Here is a 19,730-nt window from a genome sequence, read left to right on the forward strand (position 1 = left end):
TCCGTCGATGATCCGGGCAGGAGGTGGCGCCGGACCCGGAGTGCAGAGGGGTGAGGTGTGATGGGGTTTAATCCTGGAAACATGGAATACTGGATGAATCCGCAGTGAGGCCGGAAGCTGGAGCCTCACTGCGGCGGGATTGATGACCTTGAGTATTTTGTACGGGCTGATATATCGACTTGCAGTTTTGGGGAGTCCACTTGAAGGGGAATGTCCTTGGTGGACAACCACACTTCCTGCCCAGGACGATACGTGGGAGCCGGGGCCCGCCGCCGGTCTGCATGGTTCTTCGCCCTCGTCCGGGCCCTCAACAAAGCAGAACGGGCGGCACGCCACACCCGACGGCACTTCCGTAGGTGGGCCTGGACCGAGGGCACACCGACCTCCCCCTCAACCACCGGAAACAACGGGGGTTGATACCCCAAGCACACCTCGAAAGGGGAGAGGCCGGTGGCTGATGACACTTGGCTGTTGTGGGCGTACTCGATCCAGGCCAGGTGGGTACTCCAGGCCGTCGGGTGCGCGGCTGTCACACAGCGTAGGGTCTGCTCCATCTCCTGGTTGGCCCGTTCTGCTTGTCCGTTGGTCTGGGGGTGATACCCGGACGAGAGACTGACCGTGGTCCCCAGTTCCCGGCAAAAGCTCCTCCAAACATGCGAGGAGAACTGGGGACCGCGATCAGAGATGATGTCTGATGGTATCCCATGCAGATGGACGACGTGGTGGACTAGGAGGTCCGCTGTCTCCTGGGCCGTTGGTAGCTTCGGGAGGGCCACGAAGTGGGCCGCCTTGGAGAATCGGTCCACTATCGTGAGGATGACAGTGTTTCCCTGGGACGGCGGAAGACCCATGACAAAATCCAGGCCGATGTGAGACCAGGGGCGATGAGGCACGGGCAGCGGCTGCAGCAACCCCGATGTCTTGCGGTGGTCGGCCTTGCCCCTGGCGCAGGTGGTACAGGCCTGGATGTAACCCCGGACGTCGGCCTCCAGGGACGCCCACCAGAAGCGCTGCCGGACGACTGCCACGGTTCTTCGCACCCCAGGATGACAGGAGAGCTTAGAACCGTGACAGAAGTCCAAAACTGCAGCCCTGGCTTCTGGTGGGACGTAAAGTTTGTTCTTCGGTCCGGTTCCGGAGCCGGGTCTCGTGTCAGGGCCTCCCGGACGGTCTTCTCCACGTCCCAGGTGAGGGCGGCCACGATAGCGGACTCCGGGATGATGGGATCCGGGGGATCCGACGGCTCCGTTTTGACCTCTTCTTCATGTACCCGGGACAAAGCATCCGATCTTTGATTTTTGGTCCCGGGACGGTAGGTGATCCGGAAGTCAAAACGGCCGAAGAACAGTGACCAGCGGGCTTGCCTGGGATTCAGCCGCTTGGCGGTCCTGATATACTCCAGGTTCCGGTGGTCAGTGAAAACCGTGAATGGCACGGACGTTCCCTCCAACAGATGTCTCCACTCCTCAAGAGCCTCTTTCACCGCAAGGAGCTCTCGATTGCTGACGTCATAGTTCCGTTCGGCTGGGGTCAACCTGCGGGAAAAATAGGCACACGGGTGAAGGACCTTATCGGTCTTCCCGCTTTGGGACAGCACGGCTCCTATCCCTGAGTCCGAGGCGTCCACTTCAACCACTAACTGGCGACTAGGATCGGGCTGCACCAGAACAGGTGCAGACGAGAAGCGCCATTTCAACTCCTTGAATGCGGCATCGCACCGATCCGACCAGGTGAAGGGGACTTTTGGTGAGGTCAGGGCTGTCAGGGGGCTAGCTACCTGACTGTAGCCCTTAATGAACCTCCTGTAGAAATTAGCAAAGCCTAGGAACTGTTGCAACTTCCTACGGCTTGTGGGTTGGGGCCAGTCTCTCACCGCCGCAACCTTGGCCGGATCAGGAGCGACGGAGTTGGAGGAGATGATGAACCCCAGGAAGGACAAAGAGGTGCGGTGGAACTCACACTTCTCGCCCTTCACAAACAGCCGGTTCTCCAACAACCGCTGCAGGACCTGACGTACATGCCGGACATGAGTCTCAGGATCCGGAGAAAAGATGAGTATATCGTCTAGATATACGAAGACGAACCGGTGCAGGAAATCCCGCAAGACATCATTAATTAATGCTTGGAACGTTGCGGGGGCGTTTGTGAGGCCGAACGGCATGACCAGGTACTCAAAGTGACCTAAGGGGGTGTTGAATGCCGTTTTCCACTCGTCTCCCTTCCGGATCCGAACCAGATGATACGCATTTCTAAGATCGAGCTTGGTGAAATTTGGGCTCCATGCAGGGGTGTGAACACCGAATCCAACAGGGGCAACGGGTATCGGTTGCGAACCGTGATCTCGTTCAGCCCCCTATAATCAATGCATGGACGGAGTCCGCCGTCTTTTTTGCCCACAAAAAAGAAACCTGCGCCCATCGGGGAGGTGGAATTCCGGATCAACCCGGCAGCTAATGAGTCCCGGATGTAGGTCTCCATTGATTCGCACTCAGGCCGGGAGAGGTTGTACAGCCTACTGGACGGAAACTCACTGCCCGGAACCAAATCAATGGCACAATCATACGGACGGTGGGGGGGGAGTGTGAGCGCCAGATCCTTGCTGAACACGTCGACAAGGTCGTGGTACTCCACCGGCACCGTCCCCAGATTGGGCGGGACTCTGACCTCCTCCTTAGCTTGGGAGCCGGGAGGAACCGAGGAACCTAAACACACCCGATGGCAGGTCTCGCTCCACTGAACCACTACCCCGGACGGCCAATCAATCCGGGGATTGTGCTTCAACATCCAGGGAAATCCTAAAACCACACGGGAGGTGGCCTGAGTCACAAAAAACTCGATCACCTCTCGGTGATTTCCCGACACCACCAGAGTTACAGGTGGTGTCTTATGCGTGATCAGAGGGAGTAGGGAGCCATCTAGTGCCCGAACCTGCACAGGCGAGGTAAGCGCCACCAGAGGGAGCCCTATCTCCCTGGCCCATCTGCTGTCCAGCAGATTCCCCTCAGAGCCCGTGTCCACCAGTGCTGGGGCCTTCAGGGTTACATCCTCATAAAGGATTGTAACTGGGAGTCGTGTGGCAATGTGGGTGTGTCCCACGTGAATGTCTCGGCCCACCCCTAGCCCAGTTTCTAGGGGCGGGCGTTGGAGTTTAACCGCTCGGGGCAGTCTCTCATATGGTGCTCTATTGCACCACAAACAAAACAAGCTCCGTGGGCCCGTCTCCTCTGTGCATCTGGTGCCCTAAATGTTGCCCTACTCGTGTCCATAGCTTTGTCAGCAGGGGGAGCTGTGGCCCCACGGAGCGCAGGGGCCGTGGAGCGTGGGGAAGGCGGAGCGCGGTCGGAACCGGAAGGGAGAGACACGGCGCGTGCCCGGCCACGCCCTTCGTCTCGTTCCCGCCGACGTTCTTCTAACCGGTTGTCTAACTGTATGACGAGATCGATGAGCCCATCTAAATCCCGCGGTTCGTCCTTAGCCACCAGGTGCTCCTTGAGAACCAAAGACAGTCCGTTTACAAAGGCGGCGCTGAGGGCAGTGCTATTCCAGCCGGACCTCGCAGCCGCAATGCGGAAGTCGACTGCATAGGCAGCTGCGCTCCGACGCCCCTGTCTCATTGACAGTAGCACGGTTGAAGCGGTCTCGCCCCCATTAGGGTGATCGAACACGGTTCTGAGCTCCCTTACAAACCCATCGTATGTCAGAAGGAGCCGTGAATTCTGCTCCCAGAGCGCTGTAGCCCAAGCGCGTGCCTCACCGCGAAGCAGGTTTATTACATAAGCTACTTTACTAGCATCGGTCGCGTACATGACGGGACGCTGTGCGAAGACGAGCGAGCACTGCATCAGAAAATCCGCGCACGTCTCCACACAGCCTCCGTACGGCTCTGGGGGGCTTATGTATGCTTCCGGGGAAGGTGGGAGAGGTCGTTGAACAACCAGTGGAACGTCTATGTTACGCACAGGGTCTACGGGAGGGAGAGCCGCAGCGGCGCCCGGAGGGCGCGCTTCCACCTGCGCGGCGAGAGCCTCCACCCTGCGGTTCAGGAGGACGTTCTGCTCGGTCATCAAATCTAACCGAGTCGTGAAAGCGGTGAGGATCCGCTGCAACTCACCGATTACCCCTCCTGCGGACGCCTGCGCGTCCTGTTCTTCCATTGGCCGTTCAACAGCCGGTTGACGCCCCTCGGGATCCATGACGTTGGCCGAGATATCCTGTTGGGAAAGTGTCAGTACACGGACCCACAACAGGGGGCGCAAATGAACGGACAATGAAGAAAGTCAAATAACAAGGCTTTGCTGTTGTGAACACGCACAACAAATACAACAAATCACAATTTCGGTCTCAAGTTAAATTCCCAACGGTGTCGTGTGGGCAGGCTCAACGATAGGAGACGTCTGTCCAAGACGAACCGGAACCACCCGATTTCCTCTGCCACCGAACCCCGGGAATACTGGAACCGCCAAGTCTCGAACTCCCAGGTGGTCTCTGCCTCCGCTCGTCGGATCCGGTACTGCTGGCGAGGAACAGACACAGTCAGACGTGGGTGCGGCTGCACCCAACAACACGTGGGGTGGAAAACACCACCTCCACCTCTAATCAGAAAACAACACTGTCTAGTAACTAGGATACTTATCAAATACGTTCCTTTCACAAATGATGAAGGGCTGGCTGAGTTCGTTACCTCCTTGGTAGAGCGATATCTCGGCAAATGAGGTGGAGATGCCGTCCTGCTGATATACCTCCTCAGTGATTGGGATCAGCTGTCTCCAGTGATAGATGACAGCTGTCATCCTGGCTGCTCCCGTAAGGCGGCAGCGCCCTCCGGTGCCTGGAGCCCGCACTCCAGGCAGGGCGCCCTCTAGTGGTGGTGGGCCAGCAGTACCTCCTCTTCAGCGGCCCACACAACACAAAGCGCATATTAAACAAATATGTAGGACTGCTTTTTTGCATTTATGCAATATCTCTAAAATCAGAAAGGTCCTGTCTCAGAGTGATGCTGAAAAAACTAATTCATGCATTTATTTCCTCTAGGCTGGACTATTGTAATTCATTATTATCAGGTTGTCCTAAAAGTTCCCTAAAAAGCCTTCAGTTAATTCAAAATGCTGCAGCTAGAGTACTGACGGGGACTAGAAGGAGAGAGCATATCTCACCCATATTGGCCTCTCTTCATTGGCTTCCTGTTAATTTTAGAATAGAATTTAAAATTCTTCTTCTTACTTATAAGGTTTTGAATAATCAGGTCCCATCTTATCTTAGGGACCTCGTAGTACCATATCACCCCAATAGAGCGCTTCGCTCTCAGACTGCAGGCTTACTTGTAGTTCCTAGGGTTTGTAAGAGTAGAATGGGAGGCAGAGCCTTCAGCTTTCAGGCTCCTCTCCTGTGGAACCAGCTCCCAATTCAGATCAGGGAGACAGACACCCTCTCTACTTTTAAGATTAGGCTTAAAACTTTCCTTTTTGCTAAAGCTTATAGTTAGGGCTGGATCAGGTGACCCTGAACCATCCCTTAGTTATGCTGCTATAGATGTAGACTGCTGGGGGGTTCCCATGATGCACTGTTTCTTTCTCTTTTTGCTCTGTATGCACCACTCTGCATTTAATCATTAGTGATCGATCTCTGCTCTCCTCCACAGCATGTCTTTTTCCTGGTTCTCTCCCTCAGCCCCAACCAGTCTCAGCAGAAGACTGCCCCTCCCTGAGCCTGGTTCTGCTGGAGGTTTCTTCCTGTTAAAAGGGAGTTTTTCCTTCCCACTGTAGCCAAGTGCTTGCTCACAGGGGGTCGTTTTGACCGTTGGGGTTTTACATAATTATTGTATGGCCTTGCCTTACAATATAAAGCGCCTTGGGGCAACTGTTTGTTGTGATTTGGCGCTATATAAAAAAATTGATTGATTGATTGATGAGACAAAGATTGAACTCTTTGGTGTGAATGCCAGGCGTCATGTTTGGAGGATACCAGGCACCATCCCTACACTGAAGCATGGTGGTGGCAGCATCATGCTGTGGGGATGTTTTTTAGTGGCAGGAACTGGGACTCTAGTCAGGACTGAGGGAAAGATGAATGCAGCAATGTTCAGTCACATCCTGGATGAAAACCTCCTCCAGAGTGCTCTTGACCTCAGACTGGGGGCACGGTTCATCTTTCAGCAGGACAATGACCCTAAGCATACAGCCAAGATATCAAAGGAGTAGCTTCAGGACAATTCTGTGAATGTCCTTGAGTGGCCCAGCCAGAGCCCAGACCTGAATCTGATTATCTCTGGAGAGATCTGAAAATGGCTGTGCACCAATGCTCCTCATCTGACCTGATGGAGCTGGAGAGGTGCTGCAAAGAGAAATGGGCAAAACTGCCCAAAGATAGGTGCACCGACCTTGTGTCATCACATTCAAAAAGACTTGAGGATGTAATTGCTGCCAAAGGTGCATCAACAAAGTATTGAGCAAAGGGTGTGAATACATGTGATTTCTTAGTTTCTTGTTTTTTAATAAATTTGCAAATATAAAAAAAAAGTTTTCATGTTATCAATATGAGGTGTTGTGAGTATAATTTTGAGGGGAAAAAATTAATTTACTACATTTTGGAATAATGCTGTAACATAAAATGTGGAAAAAGTGAAGCGCTGTGAATACATTCTAGATGCACTGTAGGACATGACTGACATCTGGTGGGGGATATATGGTATTACCGCTTTATATTATTATTGTTATTGTTTTTATTATTTCGTTCATTTTCTATACCCGCTTATTCCAATTAAGGGTCATGGGGGAGCTGGAGTCTATCCCAGTAGTCAGATATTTAATCACTGTGGTATACTGGTTGTGGAATTGATGTAGTTACTATTGTTCTTATTTTGTATCTGTATTTATGGTTTTCTGTCCCTTTTAAGTATATACAGTGAAGAAAATAAGCATTTGAACACCCTGCAATTTTGCAAGTTCTCCCACGTAGAAATCATAGAGGGGTCCGAAATTATCATCTTAGGTGCATGTCCACTGTGAGAGACATAATTTAAAAAAAAATCCGGAAATCACAATGTATGATTTTTAATAATTTATTTGTATGTTACTGCTGCAAATAAGTATTTGAACACCTACCAACCAGTAAGAATTCTGACTCACACAGACCTGTTAATTTTTCTTTAAGAAGCCCTGTTATTCTGCACTCTCTACCTGTATTAATTGCACCTGTCTGAACTTGTTACCTGTATAAAAGACACCTGTTCACACACTCAATCAATCACACTCCAACCTGTCCACCATAGCCAAGGCCAAAGAGCTGTCTAAGGACACCAGGGACAAAACTGTAGACCTGCACAAGGCTGGGATGGACTACAGGACAACAGGCAGCTTGGTAGAAGACAACAACTGCTATCATTATTTATTAGAAAGTGGAAGAAACATAAGATGACTGTCAATCTCCCTCGGTCTGGAGCGCCATGCAAGATCTCACTTTGTGGGGTAAGGATGATTCTGAGAAAGCTCAGAACTACACAGGAGGACCTGGTCAATGACCTGAAGAGAGCTGGGACCACAGTCACAAAGATTACATTAGTAACACATGATGCTGTCATGGTTTAAAATCCTGCAGGGCAGCAAGGTCCCCCTGCTCAAGCCAGCACATGTCCAGGCACGTTCGAAGTTCACCAGTGATCATCTGGATGATAAAGAGGAGGCATGGGAGAAGGTCATGTGGTCAGATGAGACCAGAATAGAGCTTTTTGGAATCAGCTCCACTTACCATGTTTAGAGGATGAGAACAAACCCAAGAAAACCATCCCAACCGTGAAGCATGGGGGTGGAAACATCATACTCTGGGGGTGCTCTTCTGCAAAGGGGACAGGACAACTGCACCGTATTGAAGGGGGGATGGATGGGGTCATGTATTGCGAGATTTTGGCAAACAACCTCCTTCCCTCAGTAAGAGCATTGAAGATGGGTCATGGCTGGGTCTTCCAGCATGACAATGACCCCAAACACACAGCCAGGGCAACTAAGGAGGGGCTCCGTAATAAGCATTTCAAGGTCCTGGAGTGGCCTTGCCAGTCTCCAGACCTGAACTCAATAGAAAATCTTTGGAGGGAGCTGAAACGCCAAACCTGAAAGATTTGGAGAAGATCTGTATGGAGGAGTGGACCAGAATCCCTGTTGCAGTGTGTGCAAACCTGGTGAAAAACTACAGGAAATGTTTGACCACTGTAATTGCAAACAAAGGCTACTGTACCAAATAATAACACTGATTTTCACAGGTGTTCAGATACTTATTTGCAGCAGTAACATACAATTAAATTATTAAAAAAATCATACATTGTGATTTCTGGAATTTTTTTTTTTTTTTAGATTATGTCTCTCACAGTGGACATGCACACAAGATGAAAATTTCAGACCCCTCTATGATTTCTAAGTGGGAGAACTTGCAAAATCGCAGGGTGTTCAAATACTTATTTTCCTCACTGTATATATATATATGTGTGTGTGTGTGTGTGTGTGTGTGTGTGTGTGTGTGTGTGTGTGTGTGTGTGTGTGTGTGTGTGTGTGGTGTGTGTGTGGTGTGTGTGTGTGTGTGTGTGTGTGTGTGTGTGTGTGTAAACTAATTGTTTCTCATTGTAAGTGAGAATTTCCTCAAATTCAGAGGTGACCTTCTTTGAAGTCATTTCTTGCTGTGACCCCTTTTTTTTGTTTTTTGATAATGGGAGAGATCAGAGTTTAAAAAAAACAAGCACCAAATGTCCAAAACAGGACACATCATTTATATGTTTATTGTAATAGCCAGCGTATTAGTGTGTTCAAGCCATGTGTGTCCTTTGCGCACAGCTGTGATGTCCCATACAGACACTGATATGAGCATGTACTTGTTACACATGGAGACATTTATTCTTAAACAAACAAGCATGGAACAAAGTTAAATATGTTTGCCTTTCCAACAAATTACTTCACTCTCTCTCTCTCTCTCTCCTCTCTCTCTCTCTCTCTCTCTCTCTCTCGCTCTCTCGCTCTCTCTCTCTCTCTCTCTCTCTCTCTCTCTCTCTCTCTCTCTCTTAAATTCTCTGCTGCAACACCTTTCTGGAACAGCAGTCTGTCAAGCATAATCAGTTAAAGCTGTACAGACTTTCAAATGTAGCAAAACTGACAAAATTTAGTTTCCACTGAAATCCAAGCATTGTATAGGTTTATTTTTGCAACATGATGCAAAATTACAGCTCATTTTAATGAAGAGAACATATTTCCCTGAGAGAATTCCATAGTGAATATTTTATTTTCCTTTTAATGCTGTCCGCAGGAGGATGTGTGTGTGCACATGCATGAGGTTTTGAAATTACTGGAAATGACCTCTGAGTCTGCATGATGTGTGTACACGGGGTGTGCACAATAACATCATTAAGATGTCTTATATAAATCACTTCAGTGGTGTTATCTGGTTACAAAAACAGTGCTTTTAGATTTAGAAATGTTTATTTCTCACTAACATTTACAAAATACAGCACTGTTCAAATGTTTTAGGCACATTTAATGCATCATAAAAGCATTAAAAATGATGCAGACCTAATAAATGCCTCACAGCGAGAAGGTTGTGGGATCGATTCCTTTCTGTGTGGAGCTTGCATTTTCTCCCTGTGTCTGCATGGGTTTCCTCCGGGCACTCCGGTTTCCTCCCACAGTCAAAAACATGCTTATTTAGGGTCTGCTCCTTTCTCTGGCCCTGACCAAGGCCGAGTCTATCTGGAGCTGGTTCCCGGGCACCGAACTGTGGCTGCCCACTGCTCCTAGTGGTTAGCTTGTGTCTAAATGTAATTAGGATGGGTTAAATGCAGAGGACAAGTTTTGTTGTATATATGTGTGTGGAGGTTATTGGTGGCTGGATGGCGGCCAACTATTTGTCTTTAAATATAGCAAAAACTGAGGTCCTTGTTTGTGCCCCTGACAAGTTTGTTCCCACTGTGGTTGGGAATCTTGGTTCTCTGGCCCCTTTTGTTCGCTCAGCAGTGAGGAACTTGGGTGTTACGTTCGATCACTCCCTCAATTTTGACGCGTATGTTACCCGCCTGGCACAGTCTTGTTTTTTCCATTTGCATAATATTGCCCGTCTGCTCGGCATTGTGTCTCGGGCGGAGTTGGAGATGATCATTCATGCATTTGTGTCGTCACGTCTGGATTACTGTAACTCACTATTTTTTAGCCTTAGCAAGTCCTCTTTGGACCGCTTACAAACAGTTCCGAATGTAGCTGCAAGGCTGCTGACGAGGTCATCAAAGAGGTCACATTTAACCCCAATCCTCTCTTCCTTGCACTGGCTCCCCATCCATTTCAGACTCCAATTTAAAATTTTAGTACTGACTTTTAGAGTTCTGCATGGTCAAATGCCATCTTATATCACCGAGCTATTACATCCATATGTGACAAGCAGGTCTCTGAGGTCTTCGGACCTGGGCCTATTGGTTGTGCCTAGGACAAGACTGAAGACCAGGGGAGACTGTGCTTTCGAGGTGGTGGTACCTAAAATGTGGAATGCACTGCCTTTGGACCTACGCTCCGTGGACTCTGTTGAAACATTTAAAGTGAAGCTAAAGACCCTTTTGTATAGGCTGGCTTTTACCTAGTTTTATGTTTGTGTTTCTGTTGCTTTTAATTTCTTTGTTCTTATGTGAAGCACTTTGTGATTTCTATCTTGAAAGGTGCTATATAAATAAACCTTACTTACTTACTTACTATGTATGTATGTATATATGTGCAATGACAATAAAGTTTCTATTCTATTCTAAACATTTTACCAATGGTTCCAACATGAAACTAAAGTCACTCATGGTAATAGCACCATTAAGCTACAAAACATAATAAATCAATAACACTAATAACACTGTTAAACTAACATAAACCATAATCACAACATTAAAACCTTGAAACCTACCCCCTTAAAAATCACATGGTGCATTGCAGTACAGCATCCATTGTTTATTGGTTTGCTAAAATTGCTAATTTCTCCAAAAATATTTGTCCTATCAACTTTTCATTTTCACAGCGTTCATCCTTGACCCAAAATACATAAGCATACCAAAGGACAAATGCCAGATCTCCCCAGTTTTTGCATGATTGAAGCCATACACACACGCACACTATTATAATATAGATGGAATAAAAAAATATAGCTCACATATTCACTTTTGTTGGAACCGGATTTGTGTTTACATGCCAACAAAAAAAGTGTGTGGTGGGGGAAGCATCAAATGCTACTTTTATTATAACTCTGGGATGCCTAAAACATTTGCACAGTACTGTGTATGAGAAACAGAGTTATACAGAATTAAGCTGTTTTGGTGCATTTTCCACCAGCTTGGTTTATTTTGTTCAGACAAGACACTAGCTGAAGTCACTGTGCATCTCTACTCTGACTGGCTGTTGGCATGTGCTTCCCAGCATCCCTCACACAAGTCGGGGGAAGCTCCCATATGATGTATGACATTGCTGTGGTCGCTATCATAGACTGTATGGGCCAATCCAGAACGTAGTTCAAGGCTGTCTGTTCATTTGAAAAGTTTTCTCTCCAATTTTGATAATATTGGCAGTGTCATATAATGATTCCACTATTTAAAGGTGAATAAAATTATAGTGGTGCCAAAGAAAATTCTTTTTATGACTTAAATCTTTACAACCCAAAGGCTGTACACCTTTAACACCAATGTTTCAAATTCACAAAATCCAGACACCATCAGCACCCACTAAATTACCTCTCGACCATGATAAATTGAATTGCACATGCAAACCTCACCTATTTGCATGTTTCCAACCGCAATTTTGTGCACTTTGGTGAACAAACCCCAAATTACATATTCATGAAGGCAAACATGCTAAACTGACAATATGCACTATTTTTTTGCATTTGACAGATGCAGTACTCTTTGTGCAGTGTTAGTAACTCTGCATGCAGGTGTACTTACAAATGCAATGGTGTTTGCGTACGTTTATAAATATGCAAACCTTTAGGCCTGTCACACTAGAGCACGAATGTTGTACAAATCTCACAAATTGGAAAAAGAATTCAAGCTGTATTCGTATGGGACAGACATTTGTACAGCTGTGTACGAATACCCAGAATGTGGTACAAAGCCAGCTCGAATGATTTGTGCAATTTGGAGTGTAGCAGCACCCGAATCCAGGTCAACTACCCAGAGTGCAAGTCAAATGTGGACATAAACCTTGCCCAACAAAAAATAATAACAGAATAAAATAAAAAAGACAATGAATAAAAACAACACAGCACGAAATCCCACAAAGCCGGTGTAGCAGACCTAAAAATCGGTCCGCCTTTTGCATCTGCGCATGCGTCATTTTGGACCACAGCAGCACATCTGACTCTCTTCACCCAAAGCAATCAAATGGATTAATGGATTTATTAACCATCAGATGATAAAGGTAAAACCTCTTAAATCATTCTAAAGTCAGTTTTAAGCAGAAACAAGGCTGTTTTAAGCAGAAACAAGGCGAAATTCCGTGACGCTTGAATGAATGAATGAATGAATGAATTTATTTGGCACACAGACTCAACAATAACAAAAAACTGATACACAAGACAATTCCACAGTGACATGTGTGACCAAAAGGGGGTGAGCAGAAGCAAAGCTTATAAACGCCCACCCCGTATATACATACTTCTTCTTCTTCTTCTTTGTCTTTCGGCTGTTCCCGTTAGGGGTCGCCACAGCAGATCAATGGTTTCCATCTCACCCTGTCCTCTGTATCTTCCTCCGTCACACCAACCACCTGCATGTCCTCTCTCAGCACATCCATGAACCTCCTCTTTGGTCTCCCTCTTCTCCTCCTGCCTGGTGGCTCCATCCTCAGCATCCTTCTCCCTATATACCCTGGGTCCCTCCTCTGCACATGTCCAAACCATCTCAATCTCGCCTCTCTGACTTTGTCTCCAAACCGTCCCACCTGAGCTGTCCCTCTGATATGTTCATTCCTAATCTTGTCCATTCTTGTCACTCCCAAAGAGAATCTCAACATCTTCAGCTCTGCCACCTCCAGCTCTGCCTCCTGTCTTTTTGTTAGTGCCACTGTCTCTAAACCATACAACATAGCTGGTCTCACTACTGTTTTGTAAACTTTCCCCTTCACTCTTGCTGATATTCTTCGGTCACAAATCACTCCTGCCACCTTTCTCCACCCACTCCACCCTGCCTGCACTCTCTTCTTCACCTCTCTACCACACTCTCCATTACTTTGAACAGTTGACCCCAAATATTTAAACTCATCTACTTTCACCACTTCTACTCCTTGTAACTGCACTATTCCACTGGGCTCCCTCTCATTCACACACATGTACTCAGCGTTGCTTCTACTGACTTTCATTCCCCTTCTCTCCAAAGCATATCTCCACTTCTCCAGACTAGACTCAACTTGCTCTCTACTCTCACTACAGATCACAATGTCATCTGCAAACATCATAGTCCATGGGGACTCCTGTCTGATCTCATCTGTCAACCTGTCCATCACCACTGCAAACAAGAAAGGACTCAGAGCTGATCCTTGGTGTAATCCCACCTCCACCTTGAATGAGTCTGTCATTCCGACTGCGCATCTCACCGCTGTCACACTATTCTTGTACATGTCCTGCACTACCCTAACATACTTCTCTGCCACTCCAGACTTCCTCATACAATGCCACACCTCTTCTCTTGGCACCCTATCATAAGCTTTTTCTAAGTCCACAAACACACAATGTAACTCTTTCTGTCCTTCTCTGTACTTTTCCAACAGTATTCTCAGAGCAAACACTGCATCTGTAGTGCTCTTTCTCGGCATGAAACCATATTGCTGCTCACAGATCTTCACCTGTTTTCTAAGCCTAGCTTCTACTACTCTTTCCCATAACTTCATGCTGTGGCTGATCAGCTTTATGCCTCTGTAGTTACTGCAGCTCTGCACATCACCCTTGTTCTTGAAAATAGGAACCAGCACACTTCGTCTCCACTCCTCAGGCATCCTCTCACTTTCCAAGATTTTATTAAACAATCTGGTTAGAAACTCTACTGCCATCTCTCCTAGACATTTCCATGCCTCCATTGGAATGTCATCTGGACCAACTGCCTTTCCACTCTTCATCCTCTTCATAGCAGCCCTCACTTCTTCCTTGCTAATCTCTTTTACTTCCTGATTTACTCTCACCACATCATCCAGCCTTTTCTCTCACTCATTTTCTTTATTCATCAACTCTTCAAAATATTCCCTCCACCTTCTCAGCACACACTCCTCACTTGTCAGCACATTACCATGTGCATCTTTTACCACCCTAACCTGCTGCACATCCTTTCCAGCTCTGTCTCTTTGTCTGGCCAATCGGTACAAGTCCTTTTCTCCTTCCTTACTATTCAACTACATATATACATATATACTCATTACCAACCCCCAGAGCAAGCACACAGGCGATAGTGGTAAGGAAAAACTCCCTCTGATGTATTGAGGAAGAAACCTCAAGCAGACCAGACTCTAAGGGGTGACCCTCTGCTTGGGCCATACTATAAACACATTTAACACAACACAAACTCAAGTCCCATCATCATAAACATATCTAGTGAACACCATATCTTCATCTACATACATAGATACATACATATATACATATATACACATACCTATGTATACCTACACATTCATACATACATACATATGCAATGCGTGTGGTTTTATTCTACATATTTACAAGATAGAAAAACAAAGTGCTTTGAAATGTCCAATGCGCAGTGAACGCATCAGCTAGCAGCTCGTTTGGCCACAGCACTCTGATCGCTTCTGCCGCCTTTTATTATGAGATAATGCTGAATTTATGTGGAAATGATTGTTGTACAAAAGCTTCGGCACCCACGGTCTGGGCAGGAAGCAAGAGGGGGAGGGGCAGGATCACTGCTGACGTCCGCTCTTTTGAAGGCTTGTCATGTCACAATGCTGGGTGGCGCGTTCACATCATATTAAAGATATTAAACACTGCTCTTAACCCACCTGTGCCATTGAGCACAGACACTTGACAGGGGAAAGTGATTATTATCAGCTTTAGGGCGTAGGCAGGATTACTTTGTCCAACACCTTCCAGCTGAGCTATAATCATGAGCCAGGTGGACGTGTAGACATGTTCCACGCCGCAACAGGTTTTCCAAGAAGTGGTGAAAAAAAGGCAACACCAAGGAGGTTCACTCGTTGCTGCAGAACATGGCAAACTGCAAATTCAACATCAACTCCTTCAGCCCAGATGGACAGATGGCGCTCCACCAGTCCATCATTGGTGGGAACCTGGAGTTGGTAAAACTGCTGGTGACATTTGGCACAAATATCCGACTGGCCAACAGGAAAAGGCTACAGAACAGTCATTTATAGTTACATAGTTGTGACAGATTTAAGGAAAAAACAACTTTTCAAGCATCACCACCACCAACCACTGCAAAGCAACTTCAAATCCAAAATGCAGAGCTGCTTTTACGTATCACTCCTCTGTGAAAATTTCTAATAAAGTAAATAAAATGAAACAGCCATGGTGGCCAGTTTTGTCAGTACTGAAGTTCTCCACTTAAGTGTGTGTTAACACCGATCATGCACTCCTCTCCAGTGGGAGGTGGCCGGAGTATATGTGTTTGCATTAGCGTGTGCGCGTTTGGAGTCCAGAGCACAGATGTCCCCCTTTTCAGCCACCACAGTCTCCTCTAACTCAGCTGCAGTGCAGATTCAACCTGTTATCTTTTATTTTTTGTCATTTAAACTTGTTTTAGGTCAGAGTCAAACACTGCACGTGATGCTCATCATCACGGTGACACCCCGGCTCTGAGATGCACTGATATGCTGCGCAGCTCACCTGACCGGGCTGACGTGCAGTGCCTGTGATCATGGGGTAATGTCCGGAATGAGCATGATATTACAGATCCATTGTCAGTCCACCTTATGTGTCAGAGGATGTACCTGCATTATCATGTTATTATGGCTGTTAGACCCCGTCCACATGGCCGCAGTGCGCATCAATGCATCACGAAGACGCACTGAAGCAGCACCTGTGATCGCAGCGTAACGTCCAGAATGAGCATGTAATCACATCCATTGTCAGTCCACCTCATGTGTCAGAGGATGTACCTGCATTATCATGTTATCATGGCCGCAGTGTGTGTCAACACATCACGGAGATGCTCTGACTCGCTGTGACACAGTGTATTTGATGTGATTGCACAATATTCACATCTAGCGGACATGATGATTGTGTGCCACAGATGTTGCTCATTACAATATTTCCTTTGCACACCGCAAACAGGATGCGCAGGGGGGGGCTCAGCGGGGGCACAATCGGACGTGTCGATGTGATCATACTGCTCCGAATGATGGTGGGTTGCCATTTTGGATGCCAGTTTGAAATGTCATTTGAGCTAGCAGTCACTCAGCAGTATGACCGCCGTACGAATATTATTCCCCAATTTGAATGCAACACGACAGTAGTGTGCCTTTCCCCACATTCATGCTGGCTGTGACAGTTTGGCGTATTTCCCTAAGTGCCACACGGATGCTCTCCAAGGAATTGGAATGCAGGTCAAATTGCACGAATGATATTCAAATGTCCATTCGTTCGGCAGTAAGAATGCAGTTGACTGCAACTCGTCCGCCGTTCATATGTTTTCCAGTACAAGTGGCACACAAATGTGCTGACTGCTGTAGGAATGCTGTATGAGGCGTTCAAGTGCAGTTCGTGCTCTCGTGTGATGGGGATATTAGTAAATCAGGCCCTATAACTTTACATAGAAAATCGTCATCGAAACTGACATGTAAAGCACCTTCCACACTCAGACCAGAATAATAACATTTCAAAGAATATTTGAATTACAGTTTATTGTGTTTTTGATAGTTGTTATTATTTTGTCCAGATACGACTATGAGAATGTCGACATAGATGCCGCCTGTGAGATGATGGAGGACTTGGAGATCACAATAGCAGACAAGTCCTTCGTGAAGCAGAGATTTGCTGTGGAAGACAAAATGTACCACGTGGAAAAAGCAGATAACTTTGAGTACACCGACCCAGTAGACAGCACAATCTCCAGAAATCAGGTGCATGACACACAAATACTGAGTTGTTTTCCATTAATCAGGAGATTTTTAGATGTACAGGTGCTGACTCTGTTCTTGAGGCTATTAAATTCCAGTTTTCACTTTGTACTGAGCTGCTCTCACTTCAGGGCCTGCGGATAGTCTTCACAAATGGTTCTCGGATCATCTACAGACTCAGTGGGACAGAGAGTGAGGGCGCCACAGTTCGAATCTACATCGACAGCTACGAGAAGGAACAAATCTTTGAAGACACACAGGTAGAGTATGTGATTATGAACATTTGATGATTCATTTCATAAAATAGTCACGTCTTGGAATAGGTATTTTTTTGTGCTTTAAACACCATATGGCCCTTCAGACCTTTTCTTCTGCCAAGGGGGTTAAATTTTTTGTTGCCATTTGTTTGTTGATTTGTTTAGCAACAGAAGATCTCAAAACAACACAAGAGGATTTCAATGAAATTTGGTAGAAAGGTTACACTTGCACCAAGGAAGAAGAGACCAAAATTTAATCTAGACCAAATTAAGGGATGAATCTTGTCTTTGATCTGTTTTGCACCAGATGCAAAGCAAGTGTTATTGCTGGGTCAGTGTCATGGCATATTTCACTCAATGCCCTGCATTTGTTTTCATGCACAGCACCCAATTCTTCTAAAATGAGTCTACTTGCACTCATGAGGTAGTGTTGGTCTAAAAATCAGGTGTGATCAAGTGCACAGACAGTGGGTGTGTGTTTTGCATGGCACCAGAAACTGTTTACACTGTCAACCACCAAAAACCTGGAACAGTCAAGTGCAGTGTATTTGTGGTATTACAAAGTTGCAACATTCAGATGCACCATTCATCAGCAGGTATTCAAAGAGTTGACACCCTGCATGTTGGTAACAATATACCAACATGCCATGTGCCAATGTTCTTAGCACATATGGTCACTGGTGCAACAGTTTATCTTCCACTTTAAATATCGTCCCTACTTTCGCTCTCTCTCTCTCTCTCTCTCTCTCTCTCTCTCTCTCTCTCTGTTTGTGAACAGCCTGTAAACCACAATTTTTCCTATATCGTTATGACATTTTTACAGAGGATTCCTATCCTGATAGGCAAGAACTTACTCAATTTTCAAGGTCAAAGAGCGGTGATCAAAGATGAGTAATCAAGACCAAAGATTAAGATCAAACATCAGCAATGAGTGATCAGAATCAATGACCAGGACCAAAGGTCACGATCAAAGATCAGTAATTATATATGAGTGCTCAGGAAAAAAAAGATCAGAATAACAGGACAGCAATCAGAAGCAAATGTGAGTGTTCGGGATCTCAGAATGTTGCCTTCTTGCAACGGATAAGGCAAATGAGTCAAAAAAGAAAAATGCCAAGAAAAATGCTCCTTCCCAAGTCCAGGACCAACAGACTGAAAAACTCCTTTATCCATCAGGCCATAAGACTGTACAACTCCTCACTCAGTGGGAGTTGGAGTAACAGGAAGACAGAGGACAGGAAGGAGAGGAACAGTAGTAGCCAGTAAACCAGTACCAGTATGTCTGGTATTTATATTTATATTTGCAAATTGTGTGCTGCTATACAATGCTGCTGGAACCTCACTTTCCCTGAGGTTCCCTTTTTTAATCCCAAAGGATTAAAAAAAATTCCATCTAATCTAATCTAAAAATGGAAACAGAAGATAGGACATTGGCAGAGGTGAACGCTCTGAATGCCGTTCTTACAATAAACTAACACAATGTAATAATTATAAAAACCATTTGAACACATCTGCAGAAAACCACCCCCAGCTAGCACAGAACATAACTGCTACATTGCTGGGAGGTTGCAATCTGTTGCAGTTCTGTTCCATGCTATTGCCCTCTCTGGTTAAAAGTGCTGTAATTTCCTATTCTCCAGATACTGCTTTGTGATAATAGCCTTTAGCCAAAGATTAATGAGGAAATGCATCTGTACAGTAAGACAGCCAGGAGTTTAATTGTGTATCATCTGGTACAGGTCATGCTGGCACCCCTGGCAACCATCGCTCTAAAGATTTCCCAGCTCCATGAAAGAACAGGTCGAAGTGGCCCATCACTTATTACGTGATCCATTAATTGTAAAATGACACTTTCATTTTCTGCTAACTTTTTTTGATGAAATGAGCTGCAAGCTGGAATGTGTCAGCACATACAACCTGCACTAGTTTGTATTTTCCTTTATTATATAACCGCTAAATGTCATTGTGTTACATTAAACAACTGTTTATTTTGGTTCGTGTGTGATTTGTGTGTTTTTGTCAGTCTTATTGGATTGTATCCTGTTCAAGGCAGGGTTTCATTCTATGACACTTATTGCATTTCACTTTTATTATCTGATGTAACGGTATCTCATACAAGCCATTGGCAAAACCATCATCAGCACTGAAAATGGTAAAACGATAGCATGGTGTAATATTCAGTCCAACATGAGGCCAAAGTCAGCTCTTTCACTTGCTTTGAAACCTGCATGGCTTCCCAAAGCGTAGCTGCAACAATCACTCAGATGTTGAAAATTAAAACTTAGTAACAACCAAACAGAATTAAACAACATTCTGTTTTTAAAAAAATCTGTTTTTCTGTTTTTAAACACATCCAGCTGAGCATAACCACTATTGTAATGATACTGGTTTTAAGTTCCAC

At 46.0% G+C, this 19,730-nt stretch overlaps 1 protein-coding gene across 1 annotated transcript in view; it reads left to right on the plus strand.

Moving 5' to 3' along the window:
- Window positions 1-19,321, plus strand: part of LOC117522428 (phosphoglucomutase-1-like) — a 55,055-nt gene extending 35,734 nt beyond the window's left edge. The window contains exons 9-11 of the mRNA XM_034183832.1: window positions 16,892-17,075; window positions 17,204-17,332; window positions 19,069-19,321. Coding sequence (XP_034039723.1) covers window positions 16,892-17,075; window positions 17,204-17,332; window positions 19,069-19,158 — 403 coding nt within the window. The 3' untranslated portion in view covers window positions 19,159-19,321. The remainder of the gene's footprint in view (window positions 1-16,891; window positions 17,076-17,203; window positions 17,333-19,068) is intronic.
- Window positions 19,322-19,730: the final 409 nt, after the last annotated feature.

Source organism: Thalassophryne amazonica, chromosome 12 (genome assembly GCF_902500255.1).
Source record: "Thalassophryne amazonica chromosome 12, fThaAma1.1, whole genome shotgun sequence".
Classification (NCBI taxonomy): domain Eukaryota; kingdom Metazoa; phylum Chordata; class Actinopteri; order Batrachoidiformes; family Batrachoididae; genus Thalassophryne; species Thalassophryne amazonica.